This window comes from Pleurodeles waltl, chromosome 3_1 (genome assembly GCF_031143425.1).
Source record: "Pleurodeles waltl isolate 20211129_DDA chromosome 3_1, aPleWal1.hap1.20221129, whole genome shotgun sequence".
NCBI classification, from domain to species: domain Eukaryota; kingdom Metazoa; phylum Chordata; class Amphibia; order Caudata; family Salamandridae; genus Pleurodeles; species Pleurodeles waltl.
The window spans coordinates 2,785,367-2,805,748 of record NC_090440.1 but is presented as its reverse complement, the minus strand read 5'-3'; the positions used below and the strand labels follow the sequence as shown (position 1 = coordinate 2,805,748).

General features: G+C 46.7%; 1 protein-coding gene across 1 annotated transcript in view; it reads left to right on the top strand.

Annotated features, from left to right (window-relative positions):
- The window catches only part of LOC138285945 (zinc finger protein 766-like), a 196,238-nt gene that overhangs the window by 58,083 nt on the left and 117,773 nt on the right, over positions 1-20,382 (top strand). Inside the window, exon 3 of the mRNA XM_069226464.1 lies at positions 5,789-5,899. Coding sequence (XP_069082565.1) covers positions 5,789-5,899 — 111 coding nt within the window. The remainder of the gene's footprint in view (positions 1-5,788; positions 5,900-20,382) is intronic.

Below are 20,382 nucleotides of genomic sequence, written 5' to 3'. Positions count from 1 at the left end.
AGGTGAACAAGGAGGCCATGTCATTAGATTTCCTTCTTTTATACCCTTTCTTGACAGCCACGCTGTGGAGTACTTGGACGCGTGTGATGGAGCATTGTCCTGCATGAAAATCATGTTTTTCTTGAAGGATGCAGACTTCTTCCTGTACCACTGCTTGAAGAAGGTGTCTACCAGGAACTGGCAGTAGGACTGGGAGTTGAGCTTGACTCCATCCTCAACCCGAAAAGGCCCCACAAGCTCATCTTTGATGATACCAGCCCAAACCAGTACTCCACCTCCACCTTGCTGCTGTCTGAGTCGGACTGGAGCTCTCTGCCCTTTACCAATCCAGCCACGGGCCCATCCATCTGGCCCATCAAGACTCACTCTCATTTCATCAGTCCATAAAACCTTAGAAAATCAGTCTTGAGATATTTCTTGGCCCAGTCTTGACGTTTCAGCTTGTGTGTCTTGTTCAGTGGTGGTCGTCTTTCAGCCTTTCTTACCTTGGCCATGTCTCTGAGTATTGCACACCTTGTGCTTTTGGGCACTCCAGTGATGTTGCAGCTCTGAAATATGGCCAAACTGGTGGCATCGTGGCAGCTGCACGCTTGACTTTTCTCAGTTCATGGGCAGTTATTTTGCGCCTTGGTTTTTCCACACGCTTCTTGCGACCCTGTTGACTATTTTGAATGAAACGCTTGATTGTTCGATGATCACGCTTCAGAAGCTTTGCAATTTTAAGAGTGCTGCATCCCTCTGCAAGATATCTCACTATTTTTGACTTTTCTGAGCCGTCAAGTCCTTCTTTTGACCCATTTTGCCAAAGGAAAGGAAGTTGCCTAATAATTATGCACACCTGATATAGGGTGTTGATGTCATTAGACCACACCCCTTCTCATTACAGAGATGCACATCACCTAACATGCTTAATTGGTAGTAGGCTTTCGAGCCTATACAGCTTGGAGTAAGACAACATGCATAAAGAGGATGATGTGGTCAAAATACTCATTTGCCTAATAATTCTGCACTCCCTGTATATGGGGAGCGACCCCTTAGGCAAGGGTCGCTCCCCTGGGGGGCAAATTGTATTTAGTCCATTTCTGCTCCCCTTGGGGGCAGATCGGCCTATTCTTATGAGGCCAATCTGCCCCCAAGGGGGGCAGAAACCACTAGACACCAGGGATTTTCTTTTTGTCAGTTTCACTTGAGGGTCGCGCCCCTGGAGAGGTCAAATGTGTTGTAGGCCATTTCTGCCCCCTTGGGGGCAGATCAGCCTATTGTAATTAGGCCGACCTGCCCCCGGGGGGCAGAAAACCCTATTAGGCCGATCTGCCCCTGGGGGGAGGCTGGGGGGGCAGAAACCACTTAGGCACCAGGGATTGGTGTGTGTGTTTTGCTTGGGGGGGCAGCCCCTTGGGGAAGAGTCGCTCCTCATGGTGTAACATTACTGTTGGCCATATCAGCCTATTTTTGGAAGGCCCATCTGCCCCCAAGGGGGACAGAAAGCTCACCAGAGACCAGGGAAGATTTTCTTTTTTTTAAATAAGAGTGTGGGAGTATGGCCATACCCCTACCCCAAATAAATGGGGCCAAAGTTGTTCTGCCCACCAGTGGGCAGATGGGGCAGTTACCCCCGATCCACAACCCGGGGGGGGGGGCAGAAAGTCTACTAGATGCCAGGGAATTTTAAAAAATAAAATAAAATAGTGGGGTGGTGGCTACCAACTAGTATGGGCCTGGTAATACCCCCACCCCAACTGAAGGGGGGTAACAGTCTTTCAGCTCTCCCCCACACACTAAAACATCTTATCCCACAGCAAGCAAGAGGACATTTGATTATTTGGGGGTTTGGTTTTACATTTGGACCATGAGAGCTTGGCTAACTCTCAAAATCGTCCCACTGGAATGGTGAGGGCTGCACTTTGGGTCATTGCCATGTAGAAAAATCCACAAGACCTAGGCACATCTAAAAACTAAACATCTGGGTGATTCCAGTTTGGTCTGCTTCACGTGCACCCCGCACCATTGTCTTACCCACAATGCCCTGCAAACCTCCAACTTTGCTGGAAATCACACATTTTTCCAACATTTTTGTGATGGAACCTTCCGGAATCTTCAGGAATCCACAAAATTCCTCCCACCCATCATTGTCTCATCTATACCGACAAAAATTCTACCGCACTTTTTTTTCTTCAAACTGCCCTTTTGGACCCGCTTTGGTTCCCCCTCAATTTTGACATGTTTTTGGCTCTTCCCTGTCACAGGTACTTGACACACCTACACATGTGAGGTATCATTTTTACCAGGAGACTGAGGGGAACGTTGGGTGGTAGGAAATTTGTCCCGGTGCGGTGATCCCACACAGAATGTGGGAAAAATTTGATTTTGTTTTGCTGAATTTTAAATTTGCTGAGGATTCTGGGTAAGAAAAAATTGGGGGATCCACTCCAGTCACACATCCCTGTATCCCCTGGGTGTCTAGTGTTCAGAAATCTACCCGCAAAAACAAGTAGATTAGCATTAAATAATTTGGATGTGTCCACATAGCGTTTTGGGGCATTTCCTGTCGCGGGCGCTAGGCCTACCCACACAAGTGAGGTACGATTTTTATCGGGAGACTTGAGGGAACGCTGGGTGGAAGGAGATTTGTGGCTCCTCTCAGATTCCAGAACTTTCTGTCACCAAAATGTGAGAAAAACGTTTTTTTTTTTTTGGCCACATTTTGAGGTTTGCAAAGGATTCTGGGTAACAGAACCTGGTGAGAGGCCCACAAGTCACCCCATCTTGGATTCCCCTAGGTGTCTAGTTTTCAAAAATGCGCAGGTTTGGTAGGATTTCCGAGGTGCTGGTTGAGCTAGAGGCCAAAATCCACAACTAGGCACTTTCCAAAAATCACCTCAGTTTTCTTTGGGAAAATGTGATGAATCTATGTTGCGTTTCCTGTCGTGAGCATTAGGCCTAACCACGCAAGTGAGGTACCATTTTTATCAGGAGACTTGGGGGAACGCAGAATAGCAGAACACATGTTATTGCCCCTTGTGTTTCTCTAATTTTTTTCCTTCCAAATGTAAGACAGTGTGTAAAAAAGACGTCTATTTGAGAAATGCCCTGTAGTTCACATGCTAGTATGGGGGCCCCAGAATTCAGAGATGTGAAAAAAAACACTGCTTCTCAACACCTTATCTTGTGCCCATTTTGGAAATACAAAGGTTTTCTTGATACCTATTTTTCGCTCTTTATATTTCACGAAATGAATTGCTGCATACCCGGTATGCAATGAAAACCCATTGCAGGGTGCAGCTCATTTATTGGCTCTGGGTACCTAGGGATCTTGATGAACCTACAAGCCCTATATATCCCCGCAACAAGAAGAATCCAGCAGACATAACGGTATATTGCTTCCAAAACTCTGAAATCGCAGGAAAAAGTTACAGAGTAAAACATGGAGGAAAATGGCTGTTTTTGTCCCCTCAATTTCAATATGTTTTTATTTCAGCTGTTATTTTCTGTAGGAAAACCTTGTAGGATCTACACAAATGACCCCTTGCTGAATCCAGAATTTTGTCTACTTTTCAGAAATGTTTAGCTTTCTGGGATCCAGCATTGGTTTCACACCCATTTCTGTCACTAACTGGAAGGAGGCTGAAAGCACAAAAAAAAGTAAAAATGGGGTATGTCTCAGTAAAATGCCACAATTGTGTTGAAAAATTGGGTTTTCTGATTCAAGTCTACCTGTTCCTGAAAGCTGGGAAGATGGTGATTTTAGCACCGCAAACTCCTTGTTGATGGCATTTTCAGGGAAAAAAACATAAGCCTTCTTCTGCAGCCCTTTTTTCCTATTTTGTTGAAAAAAAAAACATTTTTGCTGTATTTTGGCTGATTTCTTGGTTTCCTTCAGGAGAATCCACAAACTCTGGGTACCTCTAGAATCCCGATTATGTTGAAAAAAAAGGATGCAAATTTGGCGTGGGTAGCTTATGTGGACAAAAAAATATGATGGCCTAAGCGCAAACTGCCCCAAATAGCCAAAAAAAGGCGTGGCACCTGAGGGGGAAAAGGCCTGGCAGCGAAGGGATTAAGGATTTTCACCAGTTCTTCTCTACGTTTTTTCCCATAATGAGAAAGGTTGGCAATTTACTCCTGACAATGGCAGAAGTAGAAGTTCTTCCATGGTTGGGAAAAAAGTGGTTGGAAGGAAAGTGAACTTGTAAACTTTCAATAGATTTTCACATGAGCAAATCTACACATGCACATTTGCTCGTGCTAAAATGCAGTTCACAAATATTTTCTAGGAACATGATTTCCTGGTCTACTTCTGTAAATTCTTGTGAATTAATGAAAACCACCAATTCAAAGACATATATCATGGGTGCACTCTTGTGAATTTCGTCCCTAATTAGGTCTGGCATTGAAGACATTTTGTTTTTAATAAACGTATGTTTCTTGCTCTGTCTATCGACTGGCTTTTCTGTGAGTGACCACATTCTGCTCTCCCACAAGGAGCATATTGACACACAAAGTAGTTTTGTTCAGCTCCAGGAACTACTGTGGTAATCAGTGACGTCACAAAACTGGAGGGAGTTCCCCTGCAAATAACAAGGAGGCCCCCCCCAGACTCACTCAGGGCATGTGCTGTGCTGAGGGGGCCCACTGGAGGGGGCCTGCGCGTCCTTTTTTACTCCGTTGGTGGCAATGTGTGCATTATGAGACCAAAACCCTTTTTTTCCTTCTTGCCAGTGTTCGTTACAATGGTGAGGGTCTGGCAGCTCCCACAACAATAAAGTGTTACAAAAGCCATGTCAAAGGAAGACACGCATTGACAAAACCAAAAGACTCACAAAAAAATGTTAGACCGGTTGACTTTGCCAGTGCTTGTTTATTTTCATGCTTCCCATAATGTTGTTGAAAATGGCTACACTGATTTTCCATTAGGAATATGTTTTGGAAATGCTAGCATGCATCACCACATTTTACTAAATGACGCTTCAAAGAAATAGCACCTAAAATTTCATAGTAGCGAGCCGTTTTTTTTTCCTACTTGAATTTTTTTCAGAACATTTTATTTTGAAAGCAAAGAATCATTACTCATGCTTACAGTCTTCTGCAAAGATTTGCATCTAATCAGAGAGTATTGTGGGAGCATTATACTTAGCCTCATATTTTTAAACATTTTAAACGTGTGTAGACACTTTTTTTGTTGTTAGTGGGACCACTGTCAGTAGTGCAGTGTGAACTTAAAACTTTTATTTATATTGCTCACCCTAATAGCAAAGGCTTTTCATTATTCAACCATAAATACAAGTTCGAACAGCATTATTACCTCAACTGCAGACAGTTCCCTTCTCTGTAAATTGTCAGCCAAAGGGTTTGTACTGCAGGGGGTTGGGCCTTCTTGTCCCAAGGACAAAATAAATAGGAACACTCATTGCCCTTCACCCCAAACAATATGTTCTGGGCGTCCGGCGAAAAGAATTCCACATCCCTGCACTGTGTAGTTTCTTTCATGTGTATAAGTGCTGTATGACTACAGTGGTACTACTTGAGCTTTGCATGTGTCTTAGATAAGCCATGCCGGTCATCCACAGCTACCCCTAGAGAGCCTGGCTTCTAGGCGCTGCCTACACTTCACTAATAGGGGATGCCTGGTCCTGGCATAAGGTGGAGGTACCTTAGGTGCCCACTACACACCGGGTTCGCTTCCTACACCTGGTGAGTGCACAGTGATGTAGCCCTCTCTCTGAGGCCCTTAATGAGTGTACAGTGAACTCAGAATGGATGATTCACATCTCTTTTCTTTTCATTGTAGGTCCTGTGATTGCCTCGTCTATCTTTGCATTAAGACCAAAAGAGAAGCAAGATGTTTTCTGTGCAGGGCGTCAGGACTGTGAGTCACAAAGCAGCTGTGTTCCTTCACCAGGTGAGTGAGAAGTGCCCTTGCGAATCTGTGAGTAGTGGTTCTGGATGATTCCCACACTTTTGTAAACCTGCATGTGAAACATGAAACCTCCTCTAGCGTTCCCATGGCCATGAGCGACTGCATCCCAAGCCCAGTACGTTCTTGTTGGCTGCAACATAAAAACCCATGATTGAGTGATCTCTGTTCTTCTCACACACAACAAGCGCAGTCCGTGGATGAAACATACAACGATCAGTCTGTGGATCACGTGCACAGCAATGTCAATGTGTGGATTACTCACACACAACAAGCGCAGTCCGTGGATGAAACATACAACGATCAGTCTGTGGATCACGTGCACAGCAATGTCAATGTGTGGATTACTCACACACAACAAGCGCAGTCTGTGGGTCACTGTAGGAGGCTCTCTGTCTATATAGTGTACACAGATAGTGCACAAACATGATGAGCACTCTGCAGAGTCCAAGCAACCCCACCTTGGTTCCCAGAAGTATTCGGTAGACCACCCAATGCTCTGTTTTTAATGGTAGCTTCGTCGAGCAGTGAGGCTAATCTTGGACAAGTGTTAAATATTTGTTGAACCCCTTGTATCAATAAATGTGGACACCTGCTCAAAAGAATAACTGAAGACCAGTTTACAAAAATAGATCATCAAAAAGTACTTTTTACGTTATAATTTTTCAAGGTTTAGCAAAAAATTGTCTTTTTGTGCGTAATTATTTAACTTGGAAATCAAAAAATTTAAAAAATGCATATAAAATCAGGCAGTGCTCTCACAAGTGTCACCTTCTATTTTTAGGTCGAGGTTGGCGAAATTCCTTGTGGGCCAGCCGGAGAAGTTTGGGCGGTTCCCGTTTCAAGCTGGAACACCGGCTGAAAGTCAGGAGCTGGTGCAGAACAGAGAAGGGGAATGCTTGGAAACACACCGCACAGGTGGAATCAATGGTACATCCAGTGGGTCTCCTTGGAATGTAGAGGTTGCAAGGAGTTAGGCATCCTTAGAGCACAGCTAGTTTTTGGATGAAGGGGCCAGGGAGGCTGAGTGCAGTGAAGTTAGGTCATCCAAGGGTTGTCTGTCCCAGGCTCCTTGGAGGCAGGTGCAGGTCACTTTGAGGGTGGATTGCAGGTCAGCAGGGCCAATCATGGGGTGGTTCCTTGGTGTCCTGAAGTCCCTAGAGTGGAGTTTGCTTCTGGTCCACGGAGAGTCTGGAGTGGATTTTATTTCTGGGTGTCCGAGATTGTGGGGTCCAGTATCCCAGGCTATGGCACATCTTTGCCACTGGAGGTCCAGTGCCACCAAACTTTGCACACTGGTAGGGCTTGTCCTCTGGGTCAGTCGGGTGAAATTAGGTCCAGCTGCTGGTCAGTGAACTGTACCTCACTGGTTCTTGTCTGCTGGGAGCAGGTAGTGATGCTTTCACTCTGGAGAGAGGTTCTTGGAAATTTTTAGAAGGTCGGAGATCCTCTATGGTTTCTTAGCGTTTGTCCAATGTCTAGTCGACCCCTCAGTGGCGACTTGACACAGTGGTGAGGCACTTCCGGGTGAACGTTGATGGATCATCGGCTCCAGCTGTCGCAGAGACATCGGCGATTCGGAGAAGTGACCCTCACTGGTTTTTTGGTCCTTTGCAGGATTCTTGCTTTTCTCGAGTGGTGCCTCCCCTCAGAAGGGAGATCTGGGGTGATCCTTGAAACCTGGCGATCCTCTGGGTTTCTTGGGGTCAGTCCAATGATCAGCTCCTCCGCAGTTGCGATTGTCGGGACTCTGGTGCAGCAAGCAGGGGTCTTGGAGCCTCTTCTGTGCAGCATGTCCTCTGTTCTCATCCTGACAGGTTCTTTGGTGCTGGTCTTCTTTTCTTCTTGGGATCCTTTTCAAAATCTAAAATCTTGGTCCAGGGGAGACCACTAAATACTGAATTCAGTGAGTGTTTTAGGGGGAACCTGGTAGTGTCCAATTTGACACTTACCCTTGTGTGGCTATACCCACTATAGTGACCAGTGACCACTTCCTGTGGGAAGGGTCACTTCCCTAAACCTCATTGGCTGTTTTCCTCCGTTCCAAGATGGAGAAAACTGAATCAGAGGGTCCACTTCACATGCCAGCCCTAATGCTCAGTGAGGCCACTCCTCCTACCTTTTGTCTGGTTTCCCACCCAAAGTAGGGTGAAGCCCTCTGCTGCTAGCAGCAGGCCTGGGGGCTCGAGTTTCAGGGGCTGTAGCCCTTTGAAGCTCACCGCCAGGGTGTTGCACATTCCTGGGCATTCCTGTTAGCTCCTCCACCCAAGAAGGGCATTGTCTTACAAACCAGAGAGCCATGGCTCTCCCCCAGGGTTGTAGATTGGCTGTCTGGAGTGTCAGGCTGGAAGAAACCATTCAGCAACTTTGCCAGTTAGGGTTAGCTTTTGCAGGGGGCACCTCAAAGGCCTGGGTACATTTAGGAATAAATCCAATACTGGCACCAGTTTGGATTAATCATTCCGAGTTGTTTGATACCAAGCAACCCAGGGTGCAGAGTAGCCATCATGTAACTAGAAAACTCATGTTTGACCAGTGTCCAGTACATGCATTTAAAATGGCTACTCTGTTCACTCACAATGTCCTATGTTTGGCAAGGACACAGGGGGGCACATTGCTCATGCAGCTATGTCCTCACATACAGTATGGTGCCTTAGGGCTGGAAGGCCTGCCAGAGAGGTGTCTTATCCATAATGTAAGCAGTGTAGGGTGGACAGGGCACACAGAGAGTGTGCCATGTTGAGTTTGTCTTTTTAGGGTTGTCTCAGTACATGCAGTACATGCATCTGGGTGTAGGGCCCTTGGGGGTGGCACAATCAGTGCTGCTTCCGCCAGGGGCCTACTCTCAATATCTCTTGCCCTGGGTACTGGGGTACCCATTTACTAGGGACTTACAGGGTATTTAAGAGTGTATCCAATTGTGCCAAGCATCACAACAGATTTAGGGAAATAGCTCTGGCCCAGGGAACCTGTTTAGCAGGGGCCCTGTGCACTACCAACTTCTGGAACACATCAACATCAGGCAAAAAGTAGGGGGCTAACCATGCGAAAAAAAGGCCTCCTCTCACACCTGGGTTGTTCGGTATCAAACAACTCAGAATGATAAATCCACACTGGTGCAAAAGCTAAGTACCCTGGAATGGTTGCTGACTGGTTCTATCCAGCCTGCCACCATCAGACACCCAATCTACAAACCTTTGGGGAGAGATCCATGTCTCTAGTTTATAGAATAATGCCCTTCCTCTGTGGAGGTGCTAACACCCCACCCCCTCATCAGCAATGTGCACTGCCCGGGCGGCAAGCTTCAAAGGGCTTACCGCCTTTGAAACTCGACCCCATGCCTGCTGCTAGCAGCAGATGGTCACCCCCTTTGCAAACCCCCTCTTTTGGTAGGAGCTAAGGGGAAACTACACAAATAGTAGAAGAAGTGGCCCAACCCGGCATCCACCACCCCTAAGGTGTTGCCTGCAAGATGGGCACTCCAAAGGTAGGTGTCCCATTGGTCACTTCCAGGTTCCCCCTAAAATGCCCACTAAATTCAGTATTTAGTGGGCATCCCTAGACCAGGTAATCAGATTGGACGGACAAAAGAAGACCAGCACCAAGAAGATCCAAGGCACGAGAACTGTGGACCTGCACCCAGAAACCAACAATCACCGCAGAGGAGCTGCAGGACAACAGTAAAAACTCTAAAGAACCCCAGAGGGCCTCCAAGCTTCAAAAATCGCCATAGAACTCCTTCCAGAGTGGAGGTATCACTCTGCAACAGCAAGTAGCCAGCAAACCAGTGAGGGTCACTTCACTGACCAGCCGCTAACTCCCGACCCGGAAGTCGCAGCTGGACCCAACAACACACCAACAACCACGAGGACAAACCCTTTAAGTGGTCAAGTCTGGTGGCACTGCGCCCTCCAGTGGTCAAACAGTACCAATACCCTGGGTATTGGTCAGCCAGCGTCGGATGAGAGAAAACCAGCTCGCCCGGGGCTGAAAAAGGACCCAGAGGAAGCCCTAGGCGAGGGTCTTCAGGAACATCTCAGACCTCCCGCCAGAGTGCCCCCATTGTCCTGCAAACGACCCTTGAAACAACTTACCTTCTGCTCCAGGGGGCATCCTTGCGCACAGCTCATGGCTCACCGATTTGCTCTGCACCCGGCCCCCCTGTGCCCTGCAACGAAGAACCTGCTGTGCCGTAAGGGTCACCCGCCCCTTGCGACCTCGAACACTCTAAGGGGTTCCCAAGGAACGATCTTTAAACTTACGTGTGCAGTGCTTTTCCAAGTTGTCCCCCACAGTGGCCCCGTTCCAGTTCCAGAGACCTTTCATTGCTGCTCTCGCCGGAACCGGGAGCCACCCGAACTTCTCCAGCTGGCACCGTATGCCCACCGATGGCCAACCTGCAAAAGAAGAACTTGGTAAACTCACTGTACGATTTTATATGTATTTTTAAAGGTGACCTTCTATTGATTCCAATGAATCGTAATTACGCACACACAAAAATACTATAAACTTCAAAAAATCATATCTCAAATAGTACTTAACCAATTCTGATAATCTTGCTCTTAAAAATTACATAAAACCTGAAGTATTTTTATAAATTGATCTTGAGTTATTCCTTTGAGTGTGTGAGTTGTATGATTGATGCTGGAAGTACAACAAATGCTTTGTACTTCTCCAAGACTGGCCTAACTGCTCGACCAAGCTACCTTAAAAATTAGAGCATTAGGTGATGTCGTTTTTACCCCTGTAAACCAACATGTGGTTGCCTGAACCCCCTGCACAACGTGCCTAGCTTTCCACACTATGTAGAGGGCCAGCCTTCTACACCCACTCAGCTTGGCAAAGAGCAGTCAGGCTTATCCCCAGAGACAATGTGCAAAGCATTTATGCAACACACTCACACCAGTGACACAATAAATACACCACAAAAGAGACATCACCCATAATTATTTAAAAATACATAAGATATATTGCATATTAAATCTGGACCAAAACAGCAGAAATCATAAATGCTGTGCATACTATTCTGTCACTCATAAAGTACTGATTATCCTAAAGCAAAATTACATATGTCAGTGAATATGTTGGGCATAAGATGCAATAGATTATGAGCAAGAAGGTGCATAAACCACCACATTAGTACAGATAATGTCACCTTTTTTGGAGGCAAAACACATGCAGCACCATACTTCACCATCACAGTCTTGATCACTAAATATCCTCATAAGAAACTAGGGTGTAGTGTGCCTGCACTTCTATTAGGCATTACAACGTAATTTAGACCTAGTAAAAGTGTCACAGGGATTACAACTATTGATAATAGCGCACGTGAGCCCCTGCGTGCCTTCTTGATGGTAGGTCATAATTTTGCAGCCATCCTTCAAAAGGAAAACTGTCCCCGCACACATACTCAGTACAGCCATGGAAGGCTCCACAGCCACTAACTCCCCCAGGGAGGTGCCAGAACCATGCCCCCCTAAAGTCAGTCTAAATCGCAAGACAAAGTGTGGGGGTAGGTGGGGGGGTGGGGCGGTTGCGCATGAAAGTCCTGGTTCTAGTCCCTCGCCTTCCTCTCCTAAAGTGAAACCAGCTGCCCGCGAGTGCGTGGTACTGGCCATAGCAGCACCAACCTAAGGGGTGCACAGGAGTTCTTGGATCACTGCCAGAGGGACCCGTGAAGAAGCACGGGGTGCCTTTCTTGTTCCCCATGGGCCCTTACTCACCCCTTGTGGGGCGAATCTCAGGGGGATGTCTCTGATCGTGGGCATTTCCAAACAGTGCCAGGTGGAGGGCTCCATCAGGGATACCGGCGGCTGTAAGGACCTAGCCGCTCGCACACAATGCGGCTTTGGGCTAGGTCAACACCACTGTGAAGTTGTATGAGACGGGGTTCCCAGGTTGCCATGGTGACCATCTCTGGAGAGGGGGTTTGCCCGTCCTACTTGTGCATTGGGGAACACGCCCAGGACTCTGAAGGGGGGCAATCTTTGATGCTACGGCAATACCTTTAAATCCATCTGGTCTTCAGCACCCCCTGGACCACCAGGCACACAGGGGGGTCTTGGGTCAATAGCTCCTCGTTGGTGATACGGTATCAGCTTTCACCGAGCAGGTCATACTATAGGATTAAGGAGTGATCAGCACGCGCTAACCTTGTTGCTACCAGAACTCACACTCGCTGATGAAGTCAATGTGGATGGCCAGACTTACAGGTCCCACAGCTGATTGTGTGGGTATGCTGGGGGCCTTCTTAATCATCAAAAGCCACCACCTGAGCAGAGAGGAGACATGCCACAGTCCCATGAGCACTGGGACATACACAGGGCACAAAGACAGGCAGCAGGCCACAACACTAGTCTACTTGAGCAGACTGGCAGTCTCTCTTGTAGCCCTGCAGGTCACAGGTCAGCAAAACACAGCAAGCAAGTCTAATGGCGGTTCCTCCTGGCAGCACAGCAGTGCCTAGTTAGAACAGAGTCAGGGTGCAGTAGGCAATCCAGTGAGTCCTTTATGCCACCCAGCAGGCAGCAGGGGAACAACAGATGAGCAGTCAAGATGAATCCTTTGTGCACGGCTGCAGTCCTTCTGACAGAGGTTCAGTCCCAGTTCCAAAAGTGCTCTAAATATTATGGGATCAGAGCCCCTGTACTTATACTCCAAAATGTTTATGTTCAGGGGTTGACTTTAAGGGAACCCTTTCAAGGGTAACCCAACCCCTTTAAATTCAGCCCTGGCTCCAGGCATCAGTAGGGTGTAAATCAGCCCACTGTGTGAGGCAAGGACAAAACCTATTGACATGTAAGTGTGCTCCACCTCACTCTCTCCCAGCCCAGGAAGGTATGTAGATGCACCCTGCCCCTCCTGTGAGATGGCTGTCTGGAAAGTATGCACAAAGTGGAACTGTCACTCTGCCCTAGATATGGATTGGAATCAGGCTACAAAGCACACAGTTATAAGCAAAGAGAAATGCCCACTTTCTAAAAGTAGCATTTCTAAAATAGTAATTTAAACTCCAACTGCGCCAGTAAACAGGATTTCTCACTAACATTCCAAACATACCAAGCATGCCCACACTACTCCTCTCAGAGCACAAATTACCTATTAGACATGAATAAGGGAAATCTCAATGCTAACCTATGAAAGGAGCAACCCTCACAGTAGTGAAAAACAAAATAGGCTGTTTGTCACTTCTAGGACATGCAAAACATAAAAGTACATGCCCTACATTTTACAGACACAGCACCCTGCTGATAGAGCTACCTAGGGCCTACTGTAGGAGGCTGGCCCTCTATGTAGTGTGAAAAACTAGGCACACTATGCAGGGGGTCCAGGCAACCACACGTTGGTTTCTAGAGGTAAAAATTACACCACCTAATGCTCCAATTTTGTAAGGTAGCTGGTCGAGCAATTATGCTAATCCAGGAGATGTGCTAAGCATTTGCAGTACTCACAAATCCAATCATACAACACACACACTCGATGAATAATTTGAGACCAGAATTTATAAACATACTTCAGACTTTTATATAAATTTTAAGACCAAGATCTTTAAGATAAGTTAAGTAAGTAATAATTTATTGTACAGATAATAAAATCCAATACAAATAAACAAAGCAAAAGAAAAAAGTGAAAAGACAAACAATCAAAAACAAATACCCTCAGGAACTGAGTTCAAACTAAAAGCACACCATAAATTGTGCATGCAACATGTTAAAAGACATTATGACACAATCCAATACAATACCAGCCACCTGACCTGAAGCACCACACGCTAGTACACATGGGCACAGCCCTGAAGTGCATGGTGCATAAAATAATAATTTCACTGAACATCATCAAATACCGATAGAGTTCCTTGTCCTAACCAATAACTGACAAAATGGCAAGAGCATGGAAAAATTCCAACTAAGTATGTTCATTGCTCTCAGTGCCATTAAATTTAGATCGTGCAATTTTAATACATTTTTTAATAAATTTGGTCAGTAACACATTGAACATTGGATTGCCTGAGTCCAGAGACTGAATAATAGCCTGTCAGTAGGAGCGGATTTCTAAGTCATTCCATTTGCTCCGGAGCAAAAGTCTACGCTCATTTAATAAAGCTGGACACAGGCAGACCACATGGTCAATGGTTTCCTCCGCATTGCTACAGCCTCTGCATATCACACTGTCCCCAGGGGATAGCTGACATTGAGGCAAGTGTTTTAAAAAAAAAAACAACCACTCATCCTTAGAGCCAAAAAGGCCTTTTTCAACCAAAACCCATATGAGCAGGAGGAGAAACTGGAGGACATACCTGGTTTAAAGGAGCCGATTACTTCCCAGGCATGCTTCCGATGGGCAAGAAGAGAACTGTCTGAGTGATAAGAGTACAATTGAATAAGCCTTTTAATCTCTGATTTAAACAAGGAGTAGGGGGGATTGCTTTCCCAAAGATCGCCGGCATCCAATCGCCATTTACAATCAACCAAAAATTGGGAGTAAGTGCACTTCGATTTCGGCTCACTAATTTCTTGCCACAGGACTGCCTCCAGATGGCCAGCTGAGGCCTGACGCAGTTTATGACACAACTTCAGGAAAGCACCAGCATCAACTGCCTCCAGATCCGGAACCCAAACTCCAGCCGTACCTGTGCCGGTGAAGCCAGGTGCGGGACATGAAAAACGATTTTATAGATTTTATTAACCAACCTATTTGATAGGCAGGAGCCTTTGCCCAACAGAATTTCTTGACTATAGACCAGCGTGGGGGTGATCTTTGCTCTCATAACTTCCATTAAGGGAATGAGGGTTGGCCCCTTTAACACTTTAGCTAATTTGGAAAAGGCCACCTGCAAAGCCACAGCTTTAAGTTTAATTGCCTTCTTATGATTAACAAAGCTGCCCCTCGAATCAAAATGGACCCCTGAATATTTGTAAGACTGGTCAGAAACAAGTTTGTGGTTCTTATAGAACCAACTAAAGCCCAAATGTTTTTTCCTCCCAAAGGGAACCGCTTTTGTTTTACACAAGTTAACTTCTAATTAGCGGAAGTGTACATTGCAAGTTTTTTAAGCAACCGTTGAAGGCTGATCTTAGTACAACTAAACAAAGCAAGATCGTCGGCATAAAGCCGAAGGCCACCGATCTTGGGGGGATGAGATTTGACGGCGTCAAGAGATGCTGACATATCAGCAATAAACAAATTGAAAAGAAGAGGAGCGAGTACACAGCCCTGTTTCACACCACGAGTGGTCGGAACTTTCCACCCATCACCAAGCTTAATACGGACCCAGGTGTTAGTGTGGAGTTCTATAATAGCACCCAAGAGTACTGGGGGGATACCCCAGCTTTGTAATTTGGCCCATAGAGCACTCCGGGGGATCCGATCGAATGCTGCCTTGAAGTCCACAAAACAGCAATTCAGCGTCAAGCCTGGCAAAACCGCCCTGTCAATCAAAATAGAAAGGGCTAATAAATTGGTTGAGGTACCTGAGCCAGCTGAGAACCTCGTTTGGACTATGGGATTAAGGCATTCGATTCAGCCCAAGCTCGAAGATCCTGCACCAAAAGGCTGGAATAAAACTTAGCCTTATTGTCCAGCAGGGCTATCATCCTAAAATTGGCAGGATCTGACCTTGAACCGTTTTTAGATAAAGGATGGAGGATGGCACCGCGCCAGGACTCAGGTATTGTTGAGGTTAGGAAGCAGTGTTCGAACAAGTGTGCGAGATGATTAGCCCCAAAGAGAGGATCCTGTTCAAATAATGCCTGTGGAAGACCATTGGGACCGGGGGCTCCAAATTGCTTAGCCCTCGAGATGATGTGGGGAACACGTGATTGGAAGGACTTCCTTACTCACTGCGCGGGGATTAGAGACCCTGTAGATCAAGGACATGTTTTAAGCAAAGCAGGAGTAGATCTGTGGGCCCCCTCATCCAATGGTTCCCCATCCTGCTCACTATCAGAAAAATGGTTGGTCAAATAAGACGCCCATGCTCCTTCTGGAATGTCGACAATGCCCGTGCCCCTTTGATTACTAGTTAGGTTATTAATAAGGGACCAAAATTTCGTTGAGTTTGGATCTATACTTGAGCTTAAAAGTTTACCCAAAACTGACTGAGATAGGTCTGATGGTCGTCATAAACAGCCTACCTATAATCTTTCCTTATTTGTTTATATTCAATGAATTAAACGCTCAGAATCAGGAGTTTTCCTTATTGCCCTTGCTAGCCTATTCCGTGCTTTCTTTAGATTCTTAGTTTCCCTGGAGACAACAAAAGACCAGGGTGGAGCACAATTGCACGCTGGTTGGTGAAACTTTAACCATAGGAGGCAAGAAAGTTTAACCCATGACTCAATAGGGAACACACAACCCAAACTCTCAGAGTTAAAACAAATTGCTACATTCAATCAATATTGTGCCACCAATACAGTAGAAGCATTCCATTGTATGCGCTTTAGTGATTCGAAACAAACGCCACCACCCACAGCCAGCATGACATCATGAACAGGAAATCTTGATTTAATAAATACACCTTGTGGATAATGGTCGCTCTCACTCGGAGGGGAAATCTGAAACCTTTCAATGAGAGGAAACAGTTCAATATTACAGATGGTATAATCTAAATAGGTGCAAGTTCGACCATCGGACCTTGTCCACCGTGAGCGACCTTTCAAAACTTTATAGCCCATACTATTAAGATGCATGACAAAGTACTCTCCCAAAGGGCAGTGCAGACAACCCTGGGGACTTAATTGTTCAGGAATTAACTGGCGGTTAACACAGTCTGGACCCTCAAGAGCCTCCACTGTATCCTGAAACAGGTTTGTGTTAAAATCACCAGTTATAAGATAACTAGCACATGGGTAAACCCCAACTAGATTGGCTACAATCTGCACCAGTCGCAACAACCTACCTCTTTTTTCCTTGGTTCCAGGGGCAATGTAAACATTAATTATTATAAGGGCCTGCTGCGCATGCCCATTCCTTATGATAATCCCCTGGATCCAATTATCCTCCCAAGCCAGAGGTAGTATACTCCCGTCTAATTTAACGGTCACATGAATGGCCAGGCCACCCTTGGCACGGCCATTCTTGCTCGTTCTGTGGGCAGATTTCCATATTTCTAAGTACCCTGGCAGTGTACAGCTATGCTCAGCCCAGGTCTCCTGAAGGGCAATTACATCATGACTGTTAAAAAATGTTAAAAGGTCGGCCGAGGCAAACTTATGCGCAACCCCATTAATGTTCCATGAACATAGGGACAGATGTCCAGAAGTTGGAACAGAACCGCCCACCTGTAGGGGTCAATGGGGGTGACCGTGCAAAAGAGTGGATGGCAGCCAATCCCAGTTAGAAGACCCCTGAGAACCAGAGCCGGTATGGAGAAGGCCTTTAAAGGTAGAGGAGCCACCTAGGGCACTTTTCAAGATTGAAAATGGTTTCAAAATTGTGGGAGCCGTCAAACATTGAGATTCAGATAATAACGCCAGGTATCCAGGCTCCTTGAAGGGAGTTATTATAATACCCCATGAGCAAAATAAATCTCTCCTAAGGAGAATAGACTGAGCTATTGTAGCAGAAATTAGTGTAACCAAAGTGGAGTCACTTGGGCAAGGCCCCCTAGAGTCTAAAAATTCAATGGACACAATGTCCTTAGAACCAATGTAGTTAAGATCCGAGTTGGCATTAAGGAGTCTTAAAATATTCCCCCTATTCAATATGTCATGGGGACCCCTGGAGCGATATTCTGGGGTAAATACAAGTTTTAGAGTTAAGAGTTCCACTGGGATCATAAAGGGGTACATGGAAACTGGAGGCTGTGGCTGTTCATCTGCATTCAATGGACCTGCAGGGACCCCCGGAACCTGATTTTCGGCAGAAGTGGTCCAAGGGCTTGATGGCAGGATTGCAGGAGAACTGCTTCTGTTCACAAGTGGCAATTTAAAAAAGTTAGAAGAACCAAGGTCCAGAGCATCGCCGTTCATGTTCCCAGCGGCGATTTTGGATACAGACAGTGTGGTAGCAGGGCAAGCAGAACCTCCGCTACCCCAATATAGGTCTGCCGAAACCAGCACACTGCCAGGATTGCCTTTCTCACACAAAATCAAGTAATCCTTGAGGGGAGAGTCAGTCTCCTCTACAGTTGTTCCCACCGAGGGGGTGTTAATATGCACAGGCTGGAGGGAATTAGGGGGTCAAGCCTCCCTAGGTGCATCTTGAAACTGCAAAGGCAGCTGCACCTCAGGATGCGCCGACAATCGGACGTCAGTCGAGGGTCTTTGAGATGGTTGGCTCCGCTTGCTGTTCTGTTGTTTGAGGAGTCTTTTTTTTTCCCCTCTTGCTCAACAGAAGTTGAGCCACAGGGTCGACTCCTGAGGACATTGGTTGAACTAAAGCAGGTTGTTCAAAGGTGCAGGGTGGATGAGAAGGGGCAGGCACCGCAAGCTCAGGTTCGAAGGAAGGAGGAGACGTAGAGAAGCCCTTGGCCTCGGTGACCAGCTCCAGAGCTCAGGTGACCGCTGACCGAGAAGAGTTGATTGAAGTTACACTCTTGACTGGACAAAATTTGTCTAATGTTTTTGGTTCGGTGGGACCCCTGAACCAAATTAATAGGAGCGCTTAGATTCGACAGGAGTGCAGAGGGCACAGGCGGTGAAGCTAGTCTTTTAATTTCACATACAACTGAACTTAAAAAGGTAGGGAGAGATGACAGACTTTCGATGATTGGGGAACAGCAACGTGTCGGTTGGACATAATTGGCGTTTGTCTGTGCTCTTGAAATAAGCTGATTGAGGTTCTTAATTTTTTTATCAATGCCAGCTAAATAAGAGGCCAGTGTGTTCAGCAGATCAACTTGGACGTCCAGTTTATCTGAATGGTAATTCAGAGCTAGCACAGTCGATTGAAGGGTTTGCAGAAGCTTGGGCCAGGCAGAGCTGGTTTCCGTGAGCATGGGGGGGGGGCACATGACTAGACTCCTTGACAACACCGCTCAAGGAATCCGATAAAAGACAAGAGAGGTCGAGGAGAGATTGGTCGTTGAGTTCGCCTTTGAGGAACTCAGTTTGGGAACTGTGAGCGGCCCCACTTGAGGACCTTAATTGTAATATTGGATGGATACTGCCTGTTGAATTCTGGATCTATTGGGCTGCCGGGGGGCTGGATAGCAGGAAGATGCCCTGGTCCTGCAGGGAATCGTGGCAGTCTGCTGTCGGCCCATCCGGTCCAGCCAACTGATGAAAAGCTGCTGGAGATGCCACTAAGAAAGACGCCCCTCCCCTGGATTTAAGGAATGATCGCTGGAGATAATAGTTGGAGAGGGTTCGTGTTTTAGCGAAGGTGCCGCCCGCTGGTCCACAGGGGGTGATGGACGACTCTCTTCACTCTGAGGTGCTAACTGAGCAAAGACAGGTGAAGTGGGCGAAGCAGGGCAGTAAACTTGTGCCACAGTTGTAAAACATCTGCGAGCAGTAGGTAAAGGATCGATGACTGCAGGCTCCGTAAAAGTGTTCTGGCCTAGCTCCGGCATGATCTCCCCTCCATTGACCAAGAATTCCAATTTAGTTTTTTTCTTAAAATACGACAGTAGAGAGGACTTGCGAAGATCCAGGGAGCATGGATGAGGCGTAAGAGCAACAGAAGGACAAGTCTTGGGAGTCTCAGAGCTGGATAAATCAGCAGCCGATGAAAGGGGTGCTGCTGAAATTGCAGAGGCTGATGCTGACGGTGAAGGCGGAGTGGTGTTGCCCGCATTGACTGTGCTCGGCATTTCTTGCGCTTTTGCCAGACCTCATAGTACAACAGGATCCTGGCCCCTACCTTGAAACAAGGTAAACTCCAAGGGAGGGAAGTGACGCTCAGCGTAAGTGGACGAGTCTTGATAAGGCGCTTGAGCAGCTTTTGTTTATAATGACAACGCACCACTCACAGATTAACAGACTAAAAGTGAAGAAAAGGAGGGAGTCTTGATTGAAATAGAAGGCAGAAAACAAAAGTACAGGCAACACGGTCCGGACAAGCCGCACTGGCTGCGCCAGCCGCTTCTGTCAGAACCGGATGCCTACAGCCTAAATAGTTTGTATGCTGCCAAACGCCTTCACTTGGGGCAACTTAGGGCAGCTTGCAAAAAATTGAACACTTGCCTGGAGCCACCGACTCTTGCAATGTTCTTATGTTGCTCCTATAATGCTCCTGTAATGCACTAAGTGCACCAATAAGGCTCCTGTGTTACTCCTATGTGACTCCACCCAGCAGACCAGGCAGTCCTGAAAGTTCCAGGGAGTTCAGTATTGGCCCGGAGATCACTCAAACAGCCACAAGATGAAGCACAGTGGCTGACCCAGCAGAGCCCTGGCACCCCCCCGCCTCGGGCATGAGGCTCCCTGCATAGGCGGGCCCAGGTCAGAGAGCCAGAGGCTGGCAACAGCCCAAGAAGTCTAAAACAGCCAAGTGGTAAAGGGGGGAGACAGGCGACCGAAACCAGC